We start from the raw sequence: 23,113 nt of genomic DNA on the forward strand, positions 1-23,113 counted from the left end.
ATTATCACCGTCTATTCTATCGAGCCACCAGAGCAGCTCATGGTGATGGGTTCACACAAAGGAAAAGAAGACGACGTAGTCTAAAATTAGAACCCCCAAATCAATGCTGAGTCAGCCTGAGCATTCACAGATTCTACATCACTGCCCAGCTTTAACTTAATTTACCTGTTTTCTTCCAAGCTTGATGGCACGGTAAGACAAGGACAGCTCGGAAGTCATACAGAAATCCTTCTTGACTCGGATCTCGTAATCACAATAACCAGGTCACTTCCCCATAGGTACTAATTGATTCTTCCATGATTTCAAAGGAGCTGTCACAGCTCTGCAGATGTACCAACACCTACTTGAAAATACTCCTGAAATTAGCCTTTCACAGAGGATTAAATAGAAACCCAATTTGTCTTGTGCAGAAGGGGCAAAGAAGGCATCGCCTGGCATAGGGGCCCATACGCCGGGCTTAAATCTACTTCTGTTTCTGTCCTGCCACGCAATGTTTTCTAAAGCTAGAGAAGTGTCTTCGAGGCCAAATCAAGGGGATTAAAATCAAACAACCCGAGCCATTTTGTCTAGCCGGCTTTCTGGATGTTTCGGAGCAGCCCCTCCAAGGACAGGAGGAAGGGAGCAGCACAGCGCACGCTTTCTCCCAGCAGCGAGAGCGCCCGGCTTTGCTCAGTTACCTCCTCAGAGCGCACCAGGATTTTTTCCTCCAAGCGGTTCAGCACGCGTTCGATCGCAGACATGCGTTTGTTGAGCTCATGGATCTACAGAAAAAGGGGAAAGAGAGAGAGAAAAGGAGAACAGGCCAGCCACCGCTACCAGGACAGCAAGAAACCAGTGCAACCAGCGTAAGAACGCAAGCAGCAAGACACCACGGGCTGAAGTGAAAGACATCAAAGATAAAAGCCTTAAAAAATGGCTCTGGATACCCCAACAAGTTCCTGGAGGTGCGTGACCTCTCCTCAAATCTGGAAAACCTAAAGCCACGCAGAGTACCCAGTACAACGCAATTCCCACCAAAGTATCGGTAGCTTTGATGCAGTGAATGTTAAATAATATCACTGGTCCCGCTGTGTCCCTTGCCCAGATGAAAGCATCAAACTGGAACAAGCCTGGTGGGAAAGGACCATGGGGTGTTGGTCAGCAGCCGGCTAAACGTGAGCCAGCAACGGCCCAGGTGGCAGCCTGGCCTGTACCAGACACAGCGTGACCAGCAGGACCAGGGCAGGGATTGTCCCCCTCTACCCGGCCGCGTCTCAAACCCTGGGTTCAGTTTTGGGTCCCTGAGGTTCATCATCCCTCTCATCCACAGGTGAAACGCCCTGTCCCTCTCCATGTCCTCTGTTTTGGGCCCCTCATTACAAGAAGGACATTGAGGATCTGGAGAGCATCCAAAGAAGGGGAACAGAGCTGGGGAAGGGGCTGGAGAACAAGGGTTGTGAGGAGCAGCTGAGGGACCTGGGGCTGTTCAGCCTGGAGGAAAGGAGGCTGAAGGGAGACCTTGCTGCTCTCTACAACTGCCTGAAAGGAGGTTGTGGAGAGGTGGGTACCGGTCTCTTCCCCAAAGTGACAAGTGATAAGATGAGACAAAACAGCCTCAAGTTGCACCAGGGGAGGTTTAGATTTGATATCAGGAAAAACTTCTTCACTGGAAGTGTTCTCGGGCAGTGGCAGAGGCTGCCAGGGAGGTGGTGGAGTCCCCAGTCCTGGAGGTGTTTCAAAGATGGGTAGATGAGGTGCTCAGGGATATGGTTTAATAGCGGTCAGGTACGGTTGGACTCAATCTCAGTGGTCTTTTCCGAACAAACGAAAGCCATCTTGCCATTGTTTGGATGCTGCCCCGAATTCCAGTCAACAGCAGCTTCTTCTTTCCTCTTAACACATTTGTCAAGCAGATACTACTCCATCCCCGCCCCGTCCCCCCTTGCCAACACATCACTGGAAAGAGAGGGGAGAAGGCAAGAATTTCCCATGAAAAATTCCAGATGGAAAAACTAAACCTGAAAGGTCTCCTCACCACACTTCCCTGACTTCTCCCTGTAGCCATTTACTACATGCTTGCCCCTCTTTTCTCCTTCACTCTTCCAACTAAAGAAAGGGCCCTGTGGGGAAGTGAGGAGAGGGGACAGGGAGAGGAGGAAAGGGAACAGAGGACAGACAAAATCCTAAAAATTAAAGCAGAAGTTACTTTCTGTGCTCAAGAGCCAAACTTCTGTGGTTAAATCACTAAAAACATTAAAGGAAGCTTCTCCCCCCTCTCCCTCTTTTTAGAAATTGGAGGTTTGTTTGTTTTTTTTTTTTTTTAAAGAAAAAGAAGTCCTTCTCCTTTGATCCAAACAAATAAAACACAAATGATGACAAATACTGCCCATTTTACATAGCTAAAACACCACCTCCCACTTCACTGCTGTTCTGAGTTGCTGCCTCCCATTCAAAGGGGAACGAGCAGCAAATGCTGTCAGTAAATGCAGTAACAAAGACATTCAAGGGTTTGGCTTTGTTTTTATAACGTTTTCATCCTCTGACTTCGGGTTTTTTTTTTCCTGTGCTTGGTAGTGTTCGATTAATTAGATCCTCACAACAGCTTGGAGAGATTGCATCTGCTTAAGGGAAGATGAATATAAAAACCTGACAGCCTGAAGAGCAGAGTGCTGTAATTACTGCCCCTAACATCTTCCAGCAGCATTAAATCCAGAGGCAGGAAGCAATCCAGCCCATCTGTAAGTGGTTTCTCGGTGCTGTTTAAGGCTTGACTCTTGCCTGGCTCCTGGTGACAATGAGAAGCTTGTGATGGGCCATCAGCTTCAGAGAAAGAGGTGGTGATGAACTAGCATTGCCCTGTCTCCATAAAGACGAGGCTGGGAGAGGTCAGAGCATAATGCATGGTCTGATGTTGATGGGCTACAAGGATGGGAGCTGAAGAGCTTGCTTTCCTTCTCTTTCTCAAGAAAGTCTGGTTTTAAATGCATACTGGTCACCTCATTAGAGTGCATTGCCACCACCCTGCACTGCTCTCCTTGCTACAAAGGCTGCCAAACGCTGCTCTACATTAAAACATTTAAAACAAAGAAACTTAAAACACAGCCCATAAGGAGGACATCGCTTAGTGGAAGCCACCACTCGCTGCTGGGGAGCGCAGACAGGTGACTCTAGCAGAGGTGCTGCTTCCAGCCTCTCAAATACCCAAGACCTCCAACAGAAGTTTTAGGAGCCAGTTGGCATCAAAGCTTTAGGAAATCCAGGACCACTAAGATCCCTTGAGATACAGCAGAATGGGAGAAACTTGGTAAATCGGTGCTATTCCTTGTGGTGTGGTCCTGTTCCTACCTGGCTTCTAAAGGGCAAAGAATGGCATAGTTGCCAATTCAGGGCTTCGTCTTATGGCTCATCAGATTTAAAAGTATTTTTAATAGTGTTTTTTTTTCTTTTATATATATATATTTGTTTTCCTAGCACCTTCAGCTCCTGGGGTCAGAAAGCTAAGGAGCAGCCTCTGCTTTTCCTACTGGAAAAGTTAAGTTCCTTGTGTTTGGGACTGGTAAATGTTTCCTCCTTTCCAGAACTAAATCAAAAGCGATTTTCAGATAAGGTACATTTTTACAATCCTGCACCTAAGGCAGCTTTAGCAAAGAGGGTTTTCCTCTGTGGGGTCAAAGTGGTTCAAGGCAAAAAGATTAACTCTCCATCTCTCGAAACCTTCAGAGGCCAACAAGGTGTCCACCAGGAAAATATCTCTTTAGAAGCCAAGCTATGAGATTTGTTACGGGGATAATCAATGCGGGTTTACAAGCACGCTTGTAGATCCTATTTCCCACAGGCCAATGTCTTGGATTGCCAAAGGGCACAACATCTGAGAAGAGCAGCTCCAGGAGGAAGAGTTCACTAGCAGAAACGGGATTTGGCTTCCAGAGAGCCCCATCACTGCTGCTGGCTCTGCAGTGCTGGATAACCAGAGGCAGACTCAGCCACCTTTGGCTGTCTCCTGTGATGTCCCACCAGGAGCTGGGATACTCCTGGAAGTGTGCGTAAGCAGCTCAAGAGCCACCACTTTGCTGCTTAGGAGAATGCAGTGTGCTGCTTGCTGTCCCAAATCCCTCCTGAATTGTTCCTGCAGTCTTCCAGCTCCAGGATGAGATGGTAGACATCAGCCTCTTCCGAACCTCTTCCTGCTCTGCCAATACAGCAGAGCTGACAAACACCAACACTTCTGCGTTCTGTGGAAGAGCAGCCTCACTCTTGAGTTTTAAGAGATATTCACGCCTTCGCTCTTCTTTGGGCTTATACTTGGCCTCTCCGTGGCCAACGGTGACAGTGATGCACGCGTGCGCATCATTCTGAAGTTAATGGTCCAGCACAGAGCCAGGTCCCTTCCTGCTGGGTGAGGAGAAGGCTCTGAGGGAGGGTGGTTGCTAGCTGTAAACACATCAGCAGCACAAAGGGCAGGAAGGATGAAGAGCTATTTAAAGTAATTAACGATGTTGGCATAAGAGCAAATGGGGTTAAATTAGGAGTAAGAAGATGTCTTGTAGCCATTGACAAAGCTCCGGTGTGATGGAGCACCCTGGACCGCCCTGAAGTGAGACCTTGTCCAGTTGATGGAGGAAGTCATCTGAAGCCTTGGCAGGAATTTGGCCTCATTTCCCCACCGCAAAGCGCAGTGCGCATTTCAAACCTAACGTACTGTGGCCTCATTAAGGACACCCAGTCCAGGGCTCTTCTATTTACTGCTGACTGAAAAAAGGGATGGCATTGTCTAATTAAAACATGTGCCAAGAGAAGTAAAAGGCAAAGGAAAGGTTTCCTCACGCAGGCACATAAAGTGCGGTGCTGAGGGATAGTTGTGGTTACAGATCCCTCCATCCATTCCCCAAAGGGGGGTCCAGGACCAAAACGACCAGCTGTGAGCAGAGACCGGCAGTCAGCTCTCCCTGTGCATCTGTAGCCAAACACTGCCCTGTGTGTTGCTGCTCAAGAGGTCTGAGGGATGCTTTACCGTGCCCACCACCTACTCGTTTGCAATGGTGGCGTCAGGAACGACAAGTCCTTCCTTGACAATTAAAACAGGAGCTTGCAGCCTTTTTGACACCCTTCTCTAGTTGTTCCCCTCTTATCATCACTCAGGAGAGGTACAGGACAGGTTGTCCCGACCCAGTCCTACCAGGGCAGGAACACTACACACTGCAAAGGAAGAAAAAGACCTTGATGCTTATTAAATATCCCTCTCCAAGTTGCCCTCTAATCATAAAGCACCAGCACACTCAATTGAAGAAAGCTTTTTTGGGGACACAGGAAAACTTAGGTAAGTCTCAGATTAAGAAGGCCAGGCTGGGAAATTAAGATCAATGAGGACAGGATCGTTAATTAGACAGCAGCACGGGCAAAGTGAAGCATGGGCAGTGCCCGATTTTCTCTTTGCCACGTGAGAAAGAGTAGAAGGTCTGAGAGGAGAGCCTGGAAGAGGAAGCCCAGCTCTGGAATACTTCTGCATCATCCTAACGGTGCAGAGAAAAGTCTATTCTCCCTCATCTTAATGAAAGAAGGAGCCTTAAACACACCTTTCTCAGGTCTCAGCCCTGCTCCCATTTCACAACCACCTTAGCAGATCCCTCGCAACGCGAAGGGCAGGACATGGCCTGGACATTTATCTCACTGGTGTCACACAACTGCGATGTGACACTTAGATGAGCCAGCAACTCGTTCACCCAACAGGCTCGCTGTGTTACCCTGGCAATGCCAAAAGGCAACATTCCCAGCTTCTCCAGTTCCTGAGCTGATGAGGAAGAGGGACCTTGAGTCTATAGATGTTTGGGACCTTGAGTCTATAGATGTTTGGGACCTTGAGTCTATAGATGTTTGGGACCTTGAGTCTATAGATGTTTGGGATGCTCTCTGCTCACGCCTGGACCCACACACGGGAAAAGCAGGAGCATCAAAGCACCTCTGTGCAACAGGGGCAGTGGTTGCATGGATACCTGGGGCACACCAGCTTTTCTGCTCATGCTTTACATCCATCTTGGCTGGGAGACCGACTACTGCGGATGCAATCCAGTTTGTCAGCACTACTTCTCTTTCCCACACCAGACAGCACCATCCCGCACCTCTCAAGTAGCAGGCGATGTTTATGGTGAGAGAGGCTTGGCCGCAAACTTGGTCCTGCAAGAGGTTTAACGGTTGTTTGGTACCTGATTCCCAGATTGGCTGACGTTGTCCTGGGAGGAGGCTCTGTTTCGGCGTTTTGAATGCTGGGCTGGGTAGGCAGGAAACTGTGTTCCCTTCACGTCCTCATCAGAGGTGTCCATATCTGCAGAGTACCGGGAGCGGGGCTGCTCATTCCAGGGGCTGCCTGTGGAGAGAAAAGGCTTCAGCACAAACGTACAAGAGATTCAGACCCTTGAGTTCCTTCCTGGACATTGGTTCCATCCTTAATACAATATATCCTTCTCCAAATCACACTTTCTATACTTCGGCAGGAGATGCTTCTGTAAGAAAGACCGAGGTGAAGGGTGGCCACTCTGGACCAGGCTTCAGGTCCATCCACTGTGGCTGCACAGAACCTGGATCAGCAGTGTCCCACGTAATGCTGCTGAGATAACGGCAGGCACAAGGAGCGCCAACCTTGCTCCCTCACGTTACAAACAGCCTGCTCTCCCACCAGAAACTGCTGCTGCCTTCCCAATTTTGCTGGAGCCCAGGTCTGCACGCTGACCTTCGTGCATGGTGCAGGTGCTACATGATGTTTATCTCAGCCTAGAGAGGTACCGGTCTAGGACAGAGCATCTAAAAGAGCGGAAAGTCTCATTTTCACAGGAGAAATTCAAATAAGACAAAAGCCATGAGAGAAAATGGCATTAACAGGCCAGAGGACCCTGCTGCTGTGTTAGTGCACAGGGGGGCAAGAGAGGGAATTTAAACAGACCACGGTAAGGTTTAGCCAACATTTCTCAGTGCCGTGAAAATCAAGCACTTGAAAAGACAACCCAGCAGCTGCAGACCTGGAAGGACAGATCTATTCTACAGCTGCATGTGTGCACAAGCCAGCACCCAACCCTCCTGTCTGTGCTGTCACAGCAAGAAAAACAATAGTCGTAAAAGGCAAACGCTGCACCGTTGTTTGCTGGGGTATTTATAGACTCACAAAGCCCCAGGTCTGTAGCCCATCAGTGCACCCCGCTCGGCCACAAGGATGCTATTCAGCAACCCCCAGCGCTTGCCTCCATTTCTCATCCAGTCTCACTCCAGTTCAAGTCCCCTTAAAACCATAAACTCTCTGCACCCACCCTGTCCTTCGGCAAGGAGTCCAAATCATCTACTGCTGCCTACAGGAGGAAACACATCCCATTGTTTCTAGCCCCGTCATTTGATTATATTTAGGGTTCTACCCTGGACAAGAGCTCCACATATGAAAGGGATGGACACCTTAAGAACCCCTCCGGCTCTGAGCAATGAGTTGGCTGGTAACAAGCCAGCCCAGTACAACTAAACAGCTTCAGTTGATTGTTTAATGAGAAAAATCACTTTTGCAGATGGATGTTTTACCTTGACATGCAGGCATTTTAGTGGCTTTGAGGTTGCTCAAAAAGATCAAAGACATTTATACTTTGGTCCAAGCCTTGCAGCCACGTTTTCCCAACATACAAGAGGAGCCTGACTAGAGATACCTACCAGATTTTGCATTTCTTTCCAGGCTCCTTCTTCGTGAATTAACGGTGAACCGAACCTCTGTGCTGAAGTGCTGCTCTGGGTGGCTCACACCTGGCCCCTGTTCCTGCAAGACGTGGTGGAAGACCAGATCTGCCTCTGCGATCCTGGACTCCTTCTGGGATGCATCTTCAGCTGAGTTGGAGAAATCTGGGAAGGACTGAGAGACGAGGATTGCTGCTGAACAGCTGCCCACAAGCACTCCCTGTCTCTCCTTACCTTTGCTTAACAGTTCCTAGCTTCGTCCTCCAATGGATGCATGGACTGACCTTTTGTAATGCCAGTTCCTAACAACCCATTGTCATAGAATCAGAGAACGGTTTGGGCCAGAAGGGGCCTTAATCACAGAATCATAGAATTATAGAATCATGTAATAGTTTGGGTTGGAAGGGACCTTAAGCATCATCCCGTTCCACCCCCCCTGCTATGGGCAGGGACACCTCCCACTGGACCAGAATGCTCAAAGACCCATCCAACCTGGCCTTGGACACCTCCAGGGATGGGGCAACCACGACTTCCCTGGGCAACCTGGGCCAGGGCCTCCCCACCCTCAGCGTAAAGAATTTCTTCCTAACGTCTAATCTAAATTTCCCCTCTTTTATCTTAAAACCATTCTCCCTCATCCTATCCCTGCACTCCTTGATCAAGAGCCCCTCCTCAACTTTCCTGGAGCCCCTTTCAGTACTGAAAGCAACTCCAAGGTTTCCTTGGAGCCTTCTCTTTTCCAGGCTGAACAATCCCACATCTCTCAACCTGTCCTCTTACGGGAGGTTCTTCATCACTCAGATCCATCTCTGTGGCCTCCTCTGGACTTGCTCTAACAGCTCCATGTCCTTCCTGTGCTGAGGACTCCACAACTGAAAGCGGGGCTCCAGGTGGGGTCTCAGAAGAGCAGAGCAGAGGGACAGAATCACCACTTTAAGGAGTTCTTTGCTTTGCTGGTGGAACCTCAGCAATACTTCTCCTCGCTGCCAGGGGGCACTGGTAATTTTTAAGAGAATTGGGCAGAGTCCACTCAGCTGGGCTGCAAAAGTTCTAGGTTTTTTTTTAAACACAACACCCTTTCGTTTATTCAAAGAACAGCCCCCTTCTGCCCCTCAAACACTCTGCAGCACATCAACCCAGCCCAGATGACCTCGACAGAGACCAGCCCTCCCTAGAATCACACCCAATTCTGCTGCGTAGGGATGGGCTCGTATAAAGAAAGAATAAATCTACTTTCGTTTGCCCCACATTCCTATCAATTTACATGGAATTGCGTGGATTGTTCTTTTCAAAGCCTCTGTTACACATCTCAGCACATCCTACTTCTACCCAGGAGTGGAAAAGTATCTCACAGTGTTATCAGAAGGAAGAAGAAGCTGTTTAATGAAATGTCAACAGGAAAGGCAAAGAGGAGCAGCCCAAAAAAAATTGATTTGAAGCATCTCGGGGTAAAAGACATCCTCGGGAGAGCCGTAAGGTGGGGATGGCTGAGCCTCTGCCCTTGCTGGGATAATGAGGGGCAGCTCAATGCACCCAAACTGCCCCATGAGTCCTGCTCCCGGTCAGGAGCTCCTGACACTAACACACATACAGTCCCCTATAGAGAAATAGTGTTCGTGCAGCACTTTTTCTTCTTGTTTTCCCCTCTCTGACTGATGGAGACCCAAACACGTGCCACCCCTACAGTCACGCTGGCTCAGAGGATTCATCTTCTCCATCTCAGAAGGGTAGTGTGCTCCACAAAGCTGCCAGCCAACTACATCCCATCCCCCGTGTCACCGCGTGGCAAAACCAGCCCCCAAATGGATGGGATGATGGGAAAGGAGCCCGGCTTCATTCCAGCCATCGAATAGTGAACCTCCAAAAGCTCACTGGAAACAAGGGTGTCCCCAAAGCATTGGGACAACACAATACTCTTGTCTGAAGGGAGCCTCTTTCTATCTCATCTTACCATCCATCCTCTCTTCAGTCAGATGTCCTACTGCTGACTTGGCCTGAGGCAAAGGACTTGAAACGGGAGAAGAGATAGCAAGTGGGGTTGTGGGGATGAAGGATCAGCACCATTTCCTCTCAACACCAGCTGAAGGTGGAAGTAGGAAAGGTGGCAAGGATTAAGAAGAGAGGAAAGGAAACCCCCCAGCACTCTCCCAGTACCTGAAAACCATCCGGGCTGCCGGCTGCCGGAGAGAGCTGCACAGACTGGCGGCGAGACTGAGCAGAATAATCCGAGTCCAGTTCAAAATCAAAGGGATGGACAGACAGGAGACGCTTTGTCTTGCGCATCTTAGCATAGGAAGTGCAAGAAAGGAAAATTCAGCATAAGACACAGTTGACCTTGAAGGGAGGGAGAGGAAAGCCCCTTCGTCTCCTTAGTCTGCACAGCCTAAAGCACGGCTCCCGTTTTTGCAGAGAAAATTTGGGTCTGACATTGTCCTGCCTGTAGGAATCAGGCAGTTTGTGCTAGAGAGTCAAGAGAAAATGCAATCCCAATTTCCAGCCTCTGGCTCAGGGCTGTGGCCATAAGCAGACAGTGGGAAGCGCTCTCCTGGTTTATAAAGGCACGATGGAAAAGCTGAGCCAGGTTACAGCCCAGATCTCCAGATGCTTTCAAACCCCGAAGCATCTCCTTGTCTTCAGAGGAAGGATGTTGTGGGTATACCCCCCCGGATATTTGGGAGGTCATCAGCTGTCTTGGAGCCAGAGCAGCTTGGAAATGCCTCTAAGACTTCAGAAGCAGATCAAAACCAAGTATCAAGCGTGTGAAATGCAGCATTATACCACTGTACGTACGGAACAGCACATGTGTGACCATATCAGCATTTCAAACACACCGATAGGTTTCACACATGCTTCAAGGACAACTACGCTCCTCATCAGGCTTCTTAGCCTGTGTTTTAGTCCACGCACAGTTTCAGGAAACATCAGGAGATAAATCAATGAATGCAGCTGTGCTTTGCTACAGATATTGGTTCTTTTTCTAGTAGAAAAAAAGGTGGATTTTCATTACGCAGGTGGGAGATGGGACATCTACATTAACTGGGGGCATCCCAAGTGTCAGGAGCAGGTCTGTTTTCCAGAAGACAAGTATCAGATTTTACTGACTTGTGTTTTTTTCTACGCAGGATGGGAGAGTGGCTCATCTCAGAGAAGGAGAACAGGAAAAGATCCAGTTTGGAATGTGGCACAGAAATCCACCACCACCACCCAAGGCAGGCCAGAAGCAGCTGAAACCACAGAGAAAGGCTGAAGGGGCCCCCAGAATGAAAAGCTTACTCTGCTGCAGCACTCGGCTTCAGCTCCGCGAAGAACATCGTCTTCATCATCGCTGTCATCCCCAATGCCACCGCCGGTGAGCAGCTGGCATTCACCTGGAAGGGAGACAATGGTATACTGTGTATGGGCAGCTCCCGCACCCTGTTCCAGGGGGAGGAAAGTCCCCACCGTGGTGGTCACACCAATGTGCCTGTGGGTGAGGCCATGTCTCTTGCATGGGATAAGAAGGTCCAGATTAGGAATACCTCCCAATTTTGTTCTTATTTTTTCATTATTTTACCTACTGCACCACGGCCAGTTCGATGTACAAGTAAAGGGATGGGGACAAAGGGTGGAAAGGAACAAGAACATCTTAAGGTAGCACCCGTGCTGCAGCCGGCATGCAGTAGAAGCTTCGGCCAAGGCAGAAGCTCTTTGGGGTGCAGTTTCCATGCAGCACTGCAGATATTCATTGGTAGCACTTCATCGTGCGAGACCTTGGCTGGCCTCTCATTGCTTCCCCTTCCAGCTGTGCACCGACACAGACAGGGAAGTGACCACCAAAGGAAGATGAAAGACACCTGCACCACCGTGAGCACCCTGAGGTCCAACGGGGCGACTCCAGTGTTTGAAGGCACTACAGCTCACCCCGGCACGGCTCTGCCTTCACTACTCACAGCTGCCCCAGCCAGTTCCGCTAGCAGTGACCTGTTCCTTCCTGGGTTTCCCACCTCTGTGCCCAGATCACTGCCAAGCCAAACAGGACACTGGGAACAGCACAAATGCCAGACGAATTCCCAAGTCAATGTAGGCAAAATAATCTCTCCCATATCAAAAGGGGAGGTGGAGCGAATCTTTACTGCAAGACCTCCTAAGGACCAAAACCTGAAGTCTCAAATTCAGCATTTTCCTTGAGAATATGACCAGCTTTAAGCTTATGACATACTTGCATCGAGACGATGATGAGTACTTGCAAGCTTCAAGCTTGGCATGTATCTAAAGACCCTGTTGTACCCCAGAATACCCTTGGAGACCCCAGGTGTACTGCAGTGCAAGAGATGACCATTACAGTCCACCACAGTGGAGAGATGTCCCCCCTGGTCCAACCACACCAAACCGCACTGAAGTGCCCACAGCCCGAGGGTGTGAAGAGAAAAAGGCATCAGAAACCTCTCTTGAGCAGCAAGCTAAAGGCTGCAATTCTCTTTTTTTACTTACTGTTAATGTCTGGCAGGCTGTAAACTCTGTCATGAAGACCTAAATTAAAAGAAAAATGGTGGGAAAAAGAAATAAGCACATTTTCTCCAGGTACCTCACAGAGAACAAGCCTCAGAGCTGTGGTTAACCGGAGTTCTCATTCTCCAGCCATCACAAGGCATGATCATCAAAAAGGCTCTTTAGAGAGAACAAAACAGGCCCTTAGAGACAGGACTTGACTTTTAAAAGTCAAAGTGCTTATTGCCACCCCTTCCACGGTCCTGATGCAACACGCCGTGTCTGGGAAGCACAGCAGCGGGGGAAGGCCCCACCAACAGCAGGCGACTGCACAAAATGCAATGGTTTCACACCATTCTGCTGTACCTCCTGCAAACAGAGATGTGTCCCACAAGGAGATTTTTGCTTGTTCAAGCCAATTTGCTCGTGTCAATGAAGGAGTAACAACAAAATCACCTCCTCCTGATCAGAATCTCAATTTAAAGAAGCCTAAACTGCTGTTGACCTCATGCTTGGTTTGGTTTTCTCCTGGATTGTCCTTTCTGTGTGGTCTGATGCGTTTTCAGACTGAGCCCTGCACAAATTTTCTCTGAGTGCATTAATTTTATGTTCAATGCCGATACCTTCCATGCTCTTTTTGATGTTTCTGCCACCGTCACTGGACCACTGAATCAGTTCACGTCTATGGTATTTGTGCAACCTTTCCTGTGGCTCCTCAAGGTGAGGATAGAATCCACATTCGTTTTCAAAGACAAAGCAGTGCCACAGCTGTGCGGATGGCAACTAACAGCTACCCAGTAAATAACACCATATTAACAAGAGATTTCAGCACCTGCTTCGGCAATATCGGCCCAATCTCAGAGGTACTTAAGATAAAGCTCAGAAGAACACAGCTTTGTGGACAGATAACTCGCTAATTTTGACGGAGTTTTGTCAGTGCCAGGGCATCAGCAGATTGGCTGTTAAAATCATTAGATCACGGGGGAAAAAAACGAGTAATCCAGGCAGCTGGGTGGTTTGGACCTGCAGGTGAAACGGGTTAATTTCACAAGCTCTCTGCTGTGACAAAAAGAGCTAAAAGAAAGAAAAACGAGAGCTGCAACTCTTACAAGCCCACAGACCGCAGGATGTGAGACTTCTAGAACTAAGCACGTGATATTCTTGAGCCTGCGGTAAGCCTTAAGCCTTAACGGGGGGAGGGTGGGAATCCACCAGGGACATCTGCTCTGCTGCTCCCAGCGTCAAGACACCACTTTCAACCTGTGCTTCCTCCCCAAAATGTTTTGCACAGTCTCGAAACCACATGGTACTCAGAGCAGCATCATGATGCTGATGCAGGTGCATTCCAATGCCTGCTCGGCTCCTGCTTGCAGCAGGGCAGGAGAAATCCCGAAGATCCTCCTTACCTAGAAACGTGGAATTCACCCCCTGCCCAGGCTGCAGCCTGCCATAGAGGGACTGCAGCACTTTGGCACTTCCAAACCTCTTGAAACGGGATCGCACGTGTTCGTAGTACCACTCCAGGGAACCGATCTTCACAATCCTGCCCAAAGAGAGGATGCACGTACAGGTGAGCCAGCCCAGCTACACGGTGACCAAACCCATATCTTAACAAAAACACAGCCGGTTTCTAACCAGCATAGTTGGTTTCTAACCAGCATAGTTGGTTTCTAACCAGCATAGTTGGTTTCTAACCAGCATAAAGGGATACTGAGTTTGGGCGACTCTTCTTGAGCCTCACCCCCAACCCTCCATCCAAGGAGCAGTACCTGGAGAGGCGGCAGGGATCGCAGACCCAGCCTTGCTCCTTCTTGTTGTAGCGGCTGCAGTTCTTGCAGGTGTAGAAGCCGCAGTCCAGGCACTGCCGCTTGCTGTTCAGCAGGAACTTGAAGGGCTGGAGACAATGGACACAGTGGGTTGCGTTGAGGTGGGACTGATTAGTCAGAAACTCTCTCTTGCTGCTTTCCTGGTCGATCTTGCATTTCAGCTCCCTGCAGAAAACATCCCCCAAACACAGGAAGTTGTTTTTGTCAGCATTTCACTGCGAACTCTCACGTGGTAAATCCCGTCACGCTCCAATCATTTCAGGAATGATTTTCCAGGGAACGTCCCAAGTCTCGCAGCTTGTGGAAACAGCCCCAGGGCAAATCGAATAATTGACGTATCAGGATGTAAATAAAAGCTGAACAATGAAATGGGCTCCAGGTTCAGGGCAGGTTGCTATACTATCGGATCTGCTGCTGTTAAATTTTAGGTTAGATCCGTCCCATTTGCTTCGTAGGGTGTTGACCATAAATCATAGGAACTTCAGAAGAGCAGCTTTTCTGGAAGTCTCTGCTTGCATCCCAACCCTGGGTGATCTCCAAGCCTAAATTCCAGCCAGGACTTAAAACCTTTCTGGAACATTTAGCTTTTAAAAAAACCCCAAAAGCTATCAGAGATTAAAAAGGAGTTAAAAGTGGTTTGATCTAGTCCTCCAGCGCTCAATTTAGTGGAGGCTTTTTTCGAGGGCGGAACTGATGTGCCACGAGATCCTGGCTGCTCAGAGGACAGCAGCCAGAGGAGATGCTCACGACAGCCCCATGAAAGCCTGGCCAACACGAGTGCTTTCCAAGAACACCTCCTCCTGGCAGTCCATCTCTACAGGCTTCCTTTGCTCTCCAGACCTGGCTGGTAGAGCAGGTCTCCTTGTAAGACAGCGCCTGCACACCAGCCAGGGCAGCTAAAGCACCTGCCAAGCCAGCAAAGCTCCCCAAAGGCTTTCTCTTTGTTCCCCATGCCATGCACCACCTCAGGTATGTTTGTCTTTGGGGCTATGGCTGAGAGGCAATGTTTGACTTGTAGGGAAGGTCCTAGAAGGCTGTTTTCTCTCTAGGCAGGGTGAGGAAGCTACGCTTTGCTGAAGTCAGCCTAGGCCAAAAAACTCAAACAATCAGGTCCAGAGGCTGCTTCAGTGGACCACAGGTTTTCTGGTAATGCTCCTGGTGTCCTCCATCTGCTGAGAAGATGAGTTGACTCTGGAATGACCTTGTTGGCCTGGCAGCATGGTGCAGGGACACCCACAGGAGCAGCGACGTGGCTGGCTTTGGGGATAATGTGAACACAAATCAAGCTAATCTCTGCTGAACCAGATTGGTTTGCACATCAGGGATCAGCTGTCATTTTTTCCCTGGGAGCCTTGCTGTCAGCTCGCTGCCAGCACAACGGGCTGTGCTCACTCGTACACTGGAGCAACACCAACTTGCATAACCAGAGATCTGCAACGTGAAAATCAGTATGAAGACTGAACGGGGCACTTAGTTTTTGTGTTCAGATATTCATCACAGAATGGTCTGGCTTGGAAGTGATCTTAAAGATCATCCAGTACCTCCCACTGGATCAGGGGGCTCCAAGCCGCATCCAACCTGGCCTTGGACACCTCCAGGGATGGGGCAGCCACAGCTTCCCTGGTCAACCTGGGCCAGGGCCTCCCCACCCTCACAGGAAAACATTTCTTCCAAAGATCTCATCTCAGTCTCCTCTCTTTCAACTTAAAACCATTCCCTCTCATCCTATCCCTGTACTCCCTGATAAAAAGCTTCTCCCCAGCTTTTGTGGAGCCCCTTTCAGCACTGGAAGCTGCTCTAAGGTCTCTCCGGAGCCTTCTCCTCTCCAGGCTGAACAAGCTCATCATCCTGGCAGCGTCACAAACGACCTGGTGCAAACACTCAGCAGTACATTTATATGCTGCTACTAAAACCAAACCCCAGATCGAAACCCCCCTGAGTTGGGCTCAGCGCTCCTTTTCCACCCTGTGCTCAGGCTGCTTCCAGCAGGATCCCATCTTTCGCTGGACTGCTTTTTCTGGTTCCCAGAGACCGGTTGGATCCCTTCATCTCCCCCTCCCTTGCCCACAAGCCCTGCTGAAGCAACGCCAAGTCTCAGCCAAACCAGTTTAAAACCCACAGGAACCACACGCCTCTCGTCTCCTCTCGCCGGCAGAAGGACGAGCCGGTCCCTTTCCCCGTTCTGCTCATGGCAAAACAAACCAGCAGCGGTGGGACGCCAGACTGCAGTGGGGTTGATCCGGCTGGGAGCTCCAGGAGAGAGGCAGGGAGCCATCCCCTCAAAAATGAAGTTGCTGGCAGAGATCTTCATAGGAGGAAGCAGAGGGAGCCCTCACAAAGTGACCATTATTTAATTTCTTGGGCAAAGCACTACCCTTGCGCGGTTGTGCAGCTTCTGGCCAAGCCGAAGCCTTTGTTTGTCGTGAGTGAATAGCTTCCACCAAAAAAGAAAACGCAGAGAAGAAGCAGAAAGGAAAGAAAAAGACCAAGCTGGGGGGGAAACATTTCTTCCAGGCTTGCAGGTTGAGACAAGCCCAGCGAAGAGAAAAGCAAAGGGGGATGGCCAGAGCGCAGGGAGAATGGCTGAAGGGTCTCTCATAAGGTCACGGCATGTCCCAGCTTGTTAGAGGCAGAAAACGCTCTCGTACATCCATGTCTGGCACACAGAAGCACGGCAGAGTTTCCCAGACCGGCAGATTGGCCTATGCCAGGCACCCCGGAAAGATCTGATGGATGGTCTTGAGCCCGTGGAGAGAGGCAACCAAGCCTTGGACTGGGCAACACGCTCCAGCCCAGAGACACGGGCAGTGCCAGGCAGCACAGGGTTAACGCCAGCCCTCCCGGGACAGGACTGTACGACAAAATATCAAAAAAAAAAAGGAAAATTAAGAAAAAAGCCACCACTCTGGGACAGAGGGAACACTGCGTAAGGGAGGCAGGAGCCAGGCAGAAGCATCTGGAGAGCTTCACCCTATCTTGCACACCCTCTCATACCTCCCATTTCACGGCAGTCAATTTGGGAGCCTCCTGGGCTGTCGGAGCAGACCCAGATATGCCAGTTTAGCACCATGGTCAAGTAGGTAAGGAATTCACCTCACCCACTTCTTTGCTGCAGGGCACAGCAATGCGGGTTCCCACCTCCTTCCCCCAGGCAGAGCTCAGATCCATCACAAGGAAGACAATCACCCTTTCCAGGGTGATTACTTTTTTTAAACACCCTTGTCTGATCTCTGTCCTGCACTTCAGAGCTACCACAGCAGAGGAAAGCAGTAGATGATACCGAATTATCTCTACCTCCCACGCAGGCTGGGTTTTCTTAGGCAAAAAAATAATCAGGGGGGTTCAAAAATATGTGAGAGCGCCCTTCTCATGGCTAATGTCTTGTTTGGAAACCCAGAAAAGCAAGCTTTGGGATGGATTTGGGAGGATGACTCTCACCCCTCACCATCCACCCTTTTGGTCTGATAGAGAAAAAAAAAATGAAGTCCCAATCCCTAGAGCATCACCAAGCTCTCGGTACCAGCCCCGGATCACTGAATTCGGAGCTGGGAGGGCTTGTTCGGGGTACAGCATTGCCTAGAACTGGCCTCGAGAATGCCACCCAGATGGGACAACAAAAGAGAACTTGGCAGACCCTGAGCAAGGACGCTGCGGCTTCTTGAAATGAAATGAAGAAATTATTAAGTTCAGCACTTGATGTAGTTAATGAAAGCCTAAAGCCTTTCAATTTCTCATGTTCATAATTTAATCTAATGGGACTGAATATTTTAAACAGCACTTCTGTCAAACGTGTGGTTATAAGAACTTAAAAGCTACATCCATTTGCTGCTCCAGTGATTTTCAGTCTTTTCCCAGTCTGTGGTCTCCTAAAACTTTCCCAGGATGGCATACCTCCCCCAGGTATATAGTAGTAGGTTTACTACTCCTCTCAGTTATTTTTCCAGGATTCTTCAGGAGTCTGTGGACTCCCAGGACCCACTGAATCACGGAATTCCCCGCCTGCCTTAGGTACACGAGAACCACCACATGAAACAAAGGCAAGGGAGCCAAATCCCATCCTTTGCTCCCAGGTAAGTTCTCCCCGTCAGAGCCACACCAGCGTCAGGCCCCACAAAGGCATTTCCTGAGCGGGGGCCAGATATTTGTCTCCATAAACTGGCACCAATCTGCCTCAGTGATGATGGCACGGCTCCAAGTTTGCACCTTTGCAGCCCAAACACATCACCTTCCCGCTGATAACGTAATCTATTTAACCACCGTGTTTGATTTTCACAGCCAGCTCCTGGCTGTGAATAATCAGGGGGTTCAAAAATACGTGAGAGCGCCCTTCTCATGGCTAACGTCTTGTTTGGAAACCCACAAAACCACGCTTTGGGATGGATTTTGGAGGATGACTCTCACCCCTCACCATCCACCCTTTTGGTCTGATGACCAAATAGAGATCAGAGATATCTATTTGATAGATATAGATCTATAGATATTTTGATAGAGAAAAATCTATCTCTATAGAGATAGAGGAAAAAAATGAAGTCCCAATCCCTAGAGCATCACCAAGCTCCTCCGTGCCCACAATCCCAACGCATCGTTTTATTCCTACAACCCCCACGCAGCCGGATGGACGGGGACGCGCAGCTACAGTTTACTCGCACCCAACCTCACGGAGCAGAGAGCGGATACTCACTCCAGTCGTTCCTCCTCTTTCTTCCGCAGATCAAAGTCCCGTTGAACAACTTCCCAAACATGCTTGGCCTCTTCATCGGTGAGCTTGGAGAGGTCCAGCTTCCTCCCCATCTCGTCCCGGCGAAGGCTGAAGCTGGTCCCGTTACTCGTCACCCGGAGCGCTGGCTCTCCTGTATCCCAGGATGCTGATGGAGTGGGAAGAGCTCAGCCCAACCATATAAAAGGCAGAAGCGGGTCTGCTGGGTGAGCCTCCTCGCCGAGATGTGTGGCGAAGAGGACTGGCGTCGTGCCTATCGACTGCCAGGACTCCTCGTCACCCGGGCAGGCAGCCCTGCCTTCCCCGGGCTCCTGCCCAGAGCCGCAGGCGGCTCCAGACCTTGCCCGCCTGCCTGGGTTTAAAGGAGATGTTTACTCTCAGCTGAGCTGCTTGTTTTATGAAGGCTGTGCGAATCAAACGAAACCTTCAAAGGGGAAGGGAGGCCACGGGGTTTGGGAGAGGGCTGAGCATCGCCGGGAGGAGCTGTGCCTGCACACCCCAGGGCACTGGCTCCATCACGGTGGGTTCTGCCCCACCGCCAGCCTCCGCTCTCCGGCTCTTTCTTCTGTGTCTGATCTCATTAAAGCAATTTTCCCCCCCTCTGCTTGCCAACAGCTTTGAAAGAAAGAAAAAAAAAAGAAAAAAAAAAAATAATCAAGAGCATTTGGCTTTTCCCCACCAGTACAGCCACACAGGGAATGCTATTTTGCGTTTGCTAACTGCTCTCGAAGCAATTTGGGAAGCTGAGCTTTGCTTGGAGCAAACAGCTTAATTAGGACACGGTGCTCCCCTCATTTACAGCTGGCAAGAAAAGATGGTTTGACAGGATTTTAGGAGAAATGCTAAATGTATCTTCTACTTGAAGGAACAACGGAACAATAATCCAACTGCCAAAGCCCTCCTCTTGCTCAGTAAAATGCTCCTGGTGTCTCTAAGCAGGAATCCCCTGGACTTCATGTTTTAAAAGAAACACGTTTCTTATCTTATTCAGAGCAAATATCAATACTCACCACGCTTTTCTCCCCGACGGGGATCTAAACAGAGAGCAAAGTCAGCCAGACCGAAGAGGAAAACCATTTCGCCTGGTGGGATCGCCCTCCCTGCCACGCAGCCACTGCGTTTGCCCATGGGTTTAGGGATTATCTACCTCAGTAACTCACTTTAAACAAAGATTAGATTAAACTCTTATGAACAGAGACAGAAAAGTATTTGGAAGCCAAATTTGGATGACTTTTGTGCAGAGAAGGTGATGATTACAGATGCAACGTTGAGCTGGATATCAGCAATGCGTGATCTTTGCTGGAAGCCAGGAATTGATTTCTAGCTCCAATTCCAGCGGAGATTCGGTCACAGCAAAAGCAATTAATTTATTGGCAGGAGCCAGACATCAGTTGAGCTTCTCCTTATGTAAGCGTATTTGAGAGCCCCTGTGCGCCCCACTGCATCTGAACAGCAGAGTGGGTCAATAGATACCAATTAACATCCCAACGAGACCCTGTTCAGGACCTTTCAGCACAACCACGCCAGGAGCTCCAGTGCTGGAGTTTGTGCAGCCCACGTTTGAACACTTTCTTCTCCAAAAGGATAAGGAGGCTGCATAAAACCGGGAAGATGTGACCTGCTATGCAATGAAAACGTGAAAAACGCAAGTGCTCAGCAATGCCAATATCCCTAAAAGTGCCGGTTTAGCCAGAAAACCATGACATGGGAAACATCCCAGATGCAGGTCCACAGGATAAATGTTGAGTACTCTCTTGGTCTGGGAAACACATCTCTTTGGGGTAAACGCTCCTTCCTAGCTCAGTGGTATGTGTACGAGCAGAGAAAGACTTCTTTTTCCCTCCCTCTTTCAAAGCAGTTTGTTGAATTTTCTAGCGCTTCAGAGCCAGCAACCACCAGCTTCGAGAAGGACAATTAAACACTCCTCCCCACAGCTCTTTTCCCAACCATCCAACCGTGAATAAAGTCTCCCAAACGTTATGAACTCACGCAAAAGAAAGAAAAAAAACGAACCCAGAGCCACTCATACAGACATTGTAAAATATCACAATGCCAGATGACATTATGTGAGGTTCACCAGCACCTGTGGTGACCATGTGTGGCGTGGGGTGGAAGTTAGGTGGCAAAGGACGAGGTGAGTTCTGCGTTTCTTATGAGCTGGGGGTTCAACTGGACCTCAAGGCTGGTTGAGATGATGGTCCAGGCAACTGAGTGGCAAAATGGAAGGGAGAAACGTTACAAGCTAAGCCTTACCTGGGAAACCAGGCACAGATGGAGCTCAGCCTTACTTTCTGATTTTCAGTCTTGCTGAAATAATAAAAGGAGGGGATTTCTGGGGTATCTTCTTTAAGAGAAAGATGGCATTTTAGATGCAGGGCTGCTCTTTCAAAAATACTATTCACATGAGCTGTTATCTTTGCAGTTCTCTGTAATCTTTTGTATGACAACTGTGAACTGATATATAGAACAAGCGGGTTGGACCTTCTCCACCAGCTGTCCGTTTTACAGTGTTTTTTGTAATAACTGAAGTAAACCCATCCTCTATAAGCAACAAAACTGAGGAATGATGATACTATTCAGTCGCCTTTAAAGACAGCAAATGCCACCCCTGTGAAAGCAGCCAACAATCTCAACTCCTCATCCCAATTTTCAGCCTGGCATCTGAAGGTGCAGATGGTCCTGCTTGACCAAAACAAGGAAGAGACCCCAAATTTCTCTAAGTAGAATAATGCTGGATTTTCTGAACAGCTGCTCTGAGGGCTGCAGGGGGGATGATGTACCTACAAGACGTTCCCACCATCCTGCATGTGAAACTAGTTCTGATGCGCACAGGCAACCATGACAAAAAAGCCAACTTGGGGATGCAGGACAAGGACACACCACACCTCTTCCACCTTGTACAAGCAGTGTTTTGCAGTGGATTGCCATGCGAGAGCAACCTCAGCACAGCATGGTGCACCCACAGCCTCGGAGGTGGGAATTGTAGAATCGTAGAATCACAGAATGCTTTGGGTTGGGTGAGACCTCCAAGACCTTCTAGTTCCAACATCCCTGCCACATGCTGGGAGACCCTCTGTTAGGATCAGGTTGCTCGAAGTCCCGTCCAACCTAGCCTTGAAAACAGGCGAAACGGGGTCTCTCCATGCATATAAGAACCAAAACGCTTATTGGGATAAGCTGCTGAAACGATGCTGAAGGGATACAACTGTGTCTACTCCAGCCTTGCTTCTCACTCCATGGATGACTCCAATGGGAGTTTTGGCACCATTAACATAGAGCCATCCCAAGAATCCAAGGAAGGAGTTCTCAAAAGCCGGGTGGAGTCAGACCAGAAGCATCCAACAGCAGCTCCAGCCCATCTCCACCCACCGGCAGAGAGCACACAAGATCCTTATTCACAAGAAGACAGCAAAAGCCAGGCAGCTCCAGCAAACAAGGCAGCAGTAAACACATTCCTGCTGACCCCAAGGAAGCCTTTGCTGCTGGCAGAGGAAATTTCACACCGTCTCTGCTTCTCCCACCATCCCCTAGCCATCATCTCAGAGTCATGAGATCCCTTAGGGCTGGCTGGGACGACATTCCTTCTCCCTTCTGCTTCTTGGCAGTTTTATAAAGACCTCTTATCATTCCCGTCATGTGGAACAGAACAAACAGGACAGAGAAGGGATAGACAACGTTCCTGCTATTCCTGTATGTGACCTGCGAGGGATCGTTATGGGTTTTAGCTATTAATACGACTGTTTAATTATGTAATGGCATGACCACGTCTTGTTTGGAATGACTGCAATGGCCTTGCTTAAAGAAAATGGCCATTCAACATTAATTATCGTGGACAACGATGCTTTGACATCCATTGCAATTAGAAAACTACAGTCGCAGAGGACAAGAAAACAAGGTTTGTGGAGTATCAATTGTAGGGTGGAAGCTGAAAGGACATTTTTCCTAACCATGTGAACGTTATGGAGCTTTAGTCTGGATGACGATGCAGGAAGATGCACACTCTCTCCCTTATCTATTGTAATTTTTCTAGCATGGATTTAATAATATCTTTGATGCATTTTCCCACAAGTCTGTGGTCAACTTTATGTGAGAATGGCTGTATCTTTACATTGTGTACAGAGACATCTTTACATCAGTCTCTGACAAGAGGACTGTGCACCAAAACCTGATTCAATTTCACCACGTGCCCTCGTACTGCTCACAGCCCTGTGGAGAATCACAGAATGGTTTGGGTTGGAGACGACCTTAAAGATCACCCAGTTCCACCCCCTGCGATGGGCAGGGACACCTCCCACTGGACCAGGCTGCTCAGAGCGCCATCCAGCCTGGCCTTGGGACACCTCTAGGGATGGGACATCCATGACTTCCCTGGGCAACCTGGGCCAGTGCCCAGGAAAATATTTCTTCCCAATATCTATTCTGA

The 23,113-nt window shown here is 49.2% G+C and overlaps 1 protein-coding gene across 7 annotated transcripts in view; it reads right to left on the bottom strand.

The window, feature by feature from the left end:
• Nucleotides 1-23,113, bottom strand: part of MLPH (melanophilin) — a 63,783-nt gene that overhangs the window by 12,724 nt on the left and 27,946 nt on the right. The window contains exons 1-10 of one of the 7 annotated variants that reach the window (XM_054070624.1): nucleotides 19,701-19,983; nucleotides 18,655-18,838; nucleotides 13,917-14,138; nucleotides 13,554-13,690; nucleotides 12,151-12,189; nucleotides 10,954-11,048; nucleotides 9,835-9,963; nucleotides 7,660-7,855; nucleotides 6,180-6,340; nucleotides 678-761 (exon numbers count right to left, since the gene is read on the bottom strand). In XM_054070624.1, the coding sequence (XP_053926599.1) occupies nucleotides 678-761; nucleotides 6,180-6,340; nucleotides 7,660-7,855; nucleotides 9,835-9,963; nucleotides 10,954-11,048; nucleotides 12,151-12,189; nucleotides 13,554-13,690; nucleotides 13,917-14,138; nucleotides 18,655-18,838; nucleotides 19,701-19,818 (1,365 nt within the window). In that variant the 5' untranslated portion in view covers nucleotides 19,819-19,983. Of the gene's footprint in view, nucleotides 1-677; nucleotides 762-6,179; nucleotides 6,341-7,659; nucleotides 7,856-9,834; nucleotides 9,964-10,953; nucleotides 11,049-12,150; nucleotides 12,190-13,553; nucleotides 13,691-13,916; nucleotides 14,139-18,654; nucleotides 18,839-19,700; nucleotides 19,993-23,113 lie in introns of those variants that run through there. The other 6 variants (XM_054070622.1, XM_054070627.1, XM_054070628.1 and 3 more) reach the window with 6 other exon arrangements.

This window comes from Cuculus canorus, chromosome 6 (genome assembly GCF_017976375.1).
Source record: "Cuculus canorus isolate bCucCan1 chromosome 6, bCucCan1.pri, whole genome shotgun sequence".
NCBI lineage: Eukaryota > Metazoa > Chordata > Aves > Cuculiformes > Cuculidae > Cuculus > Cuculus canorus.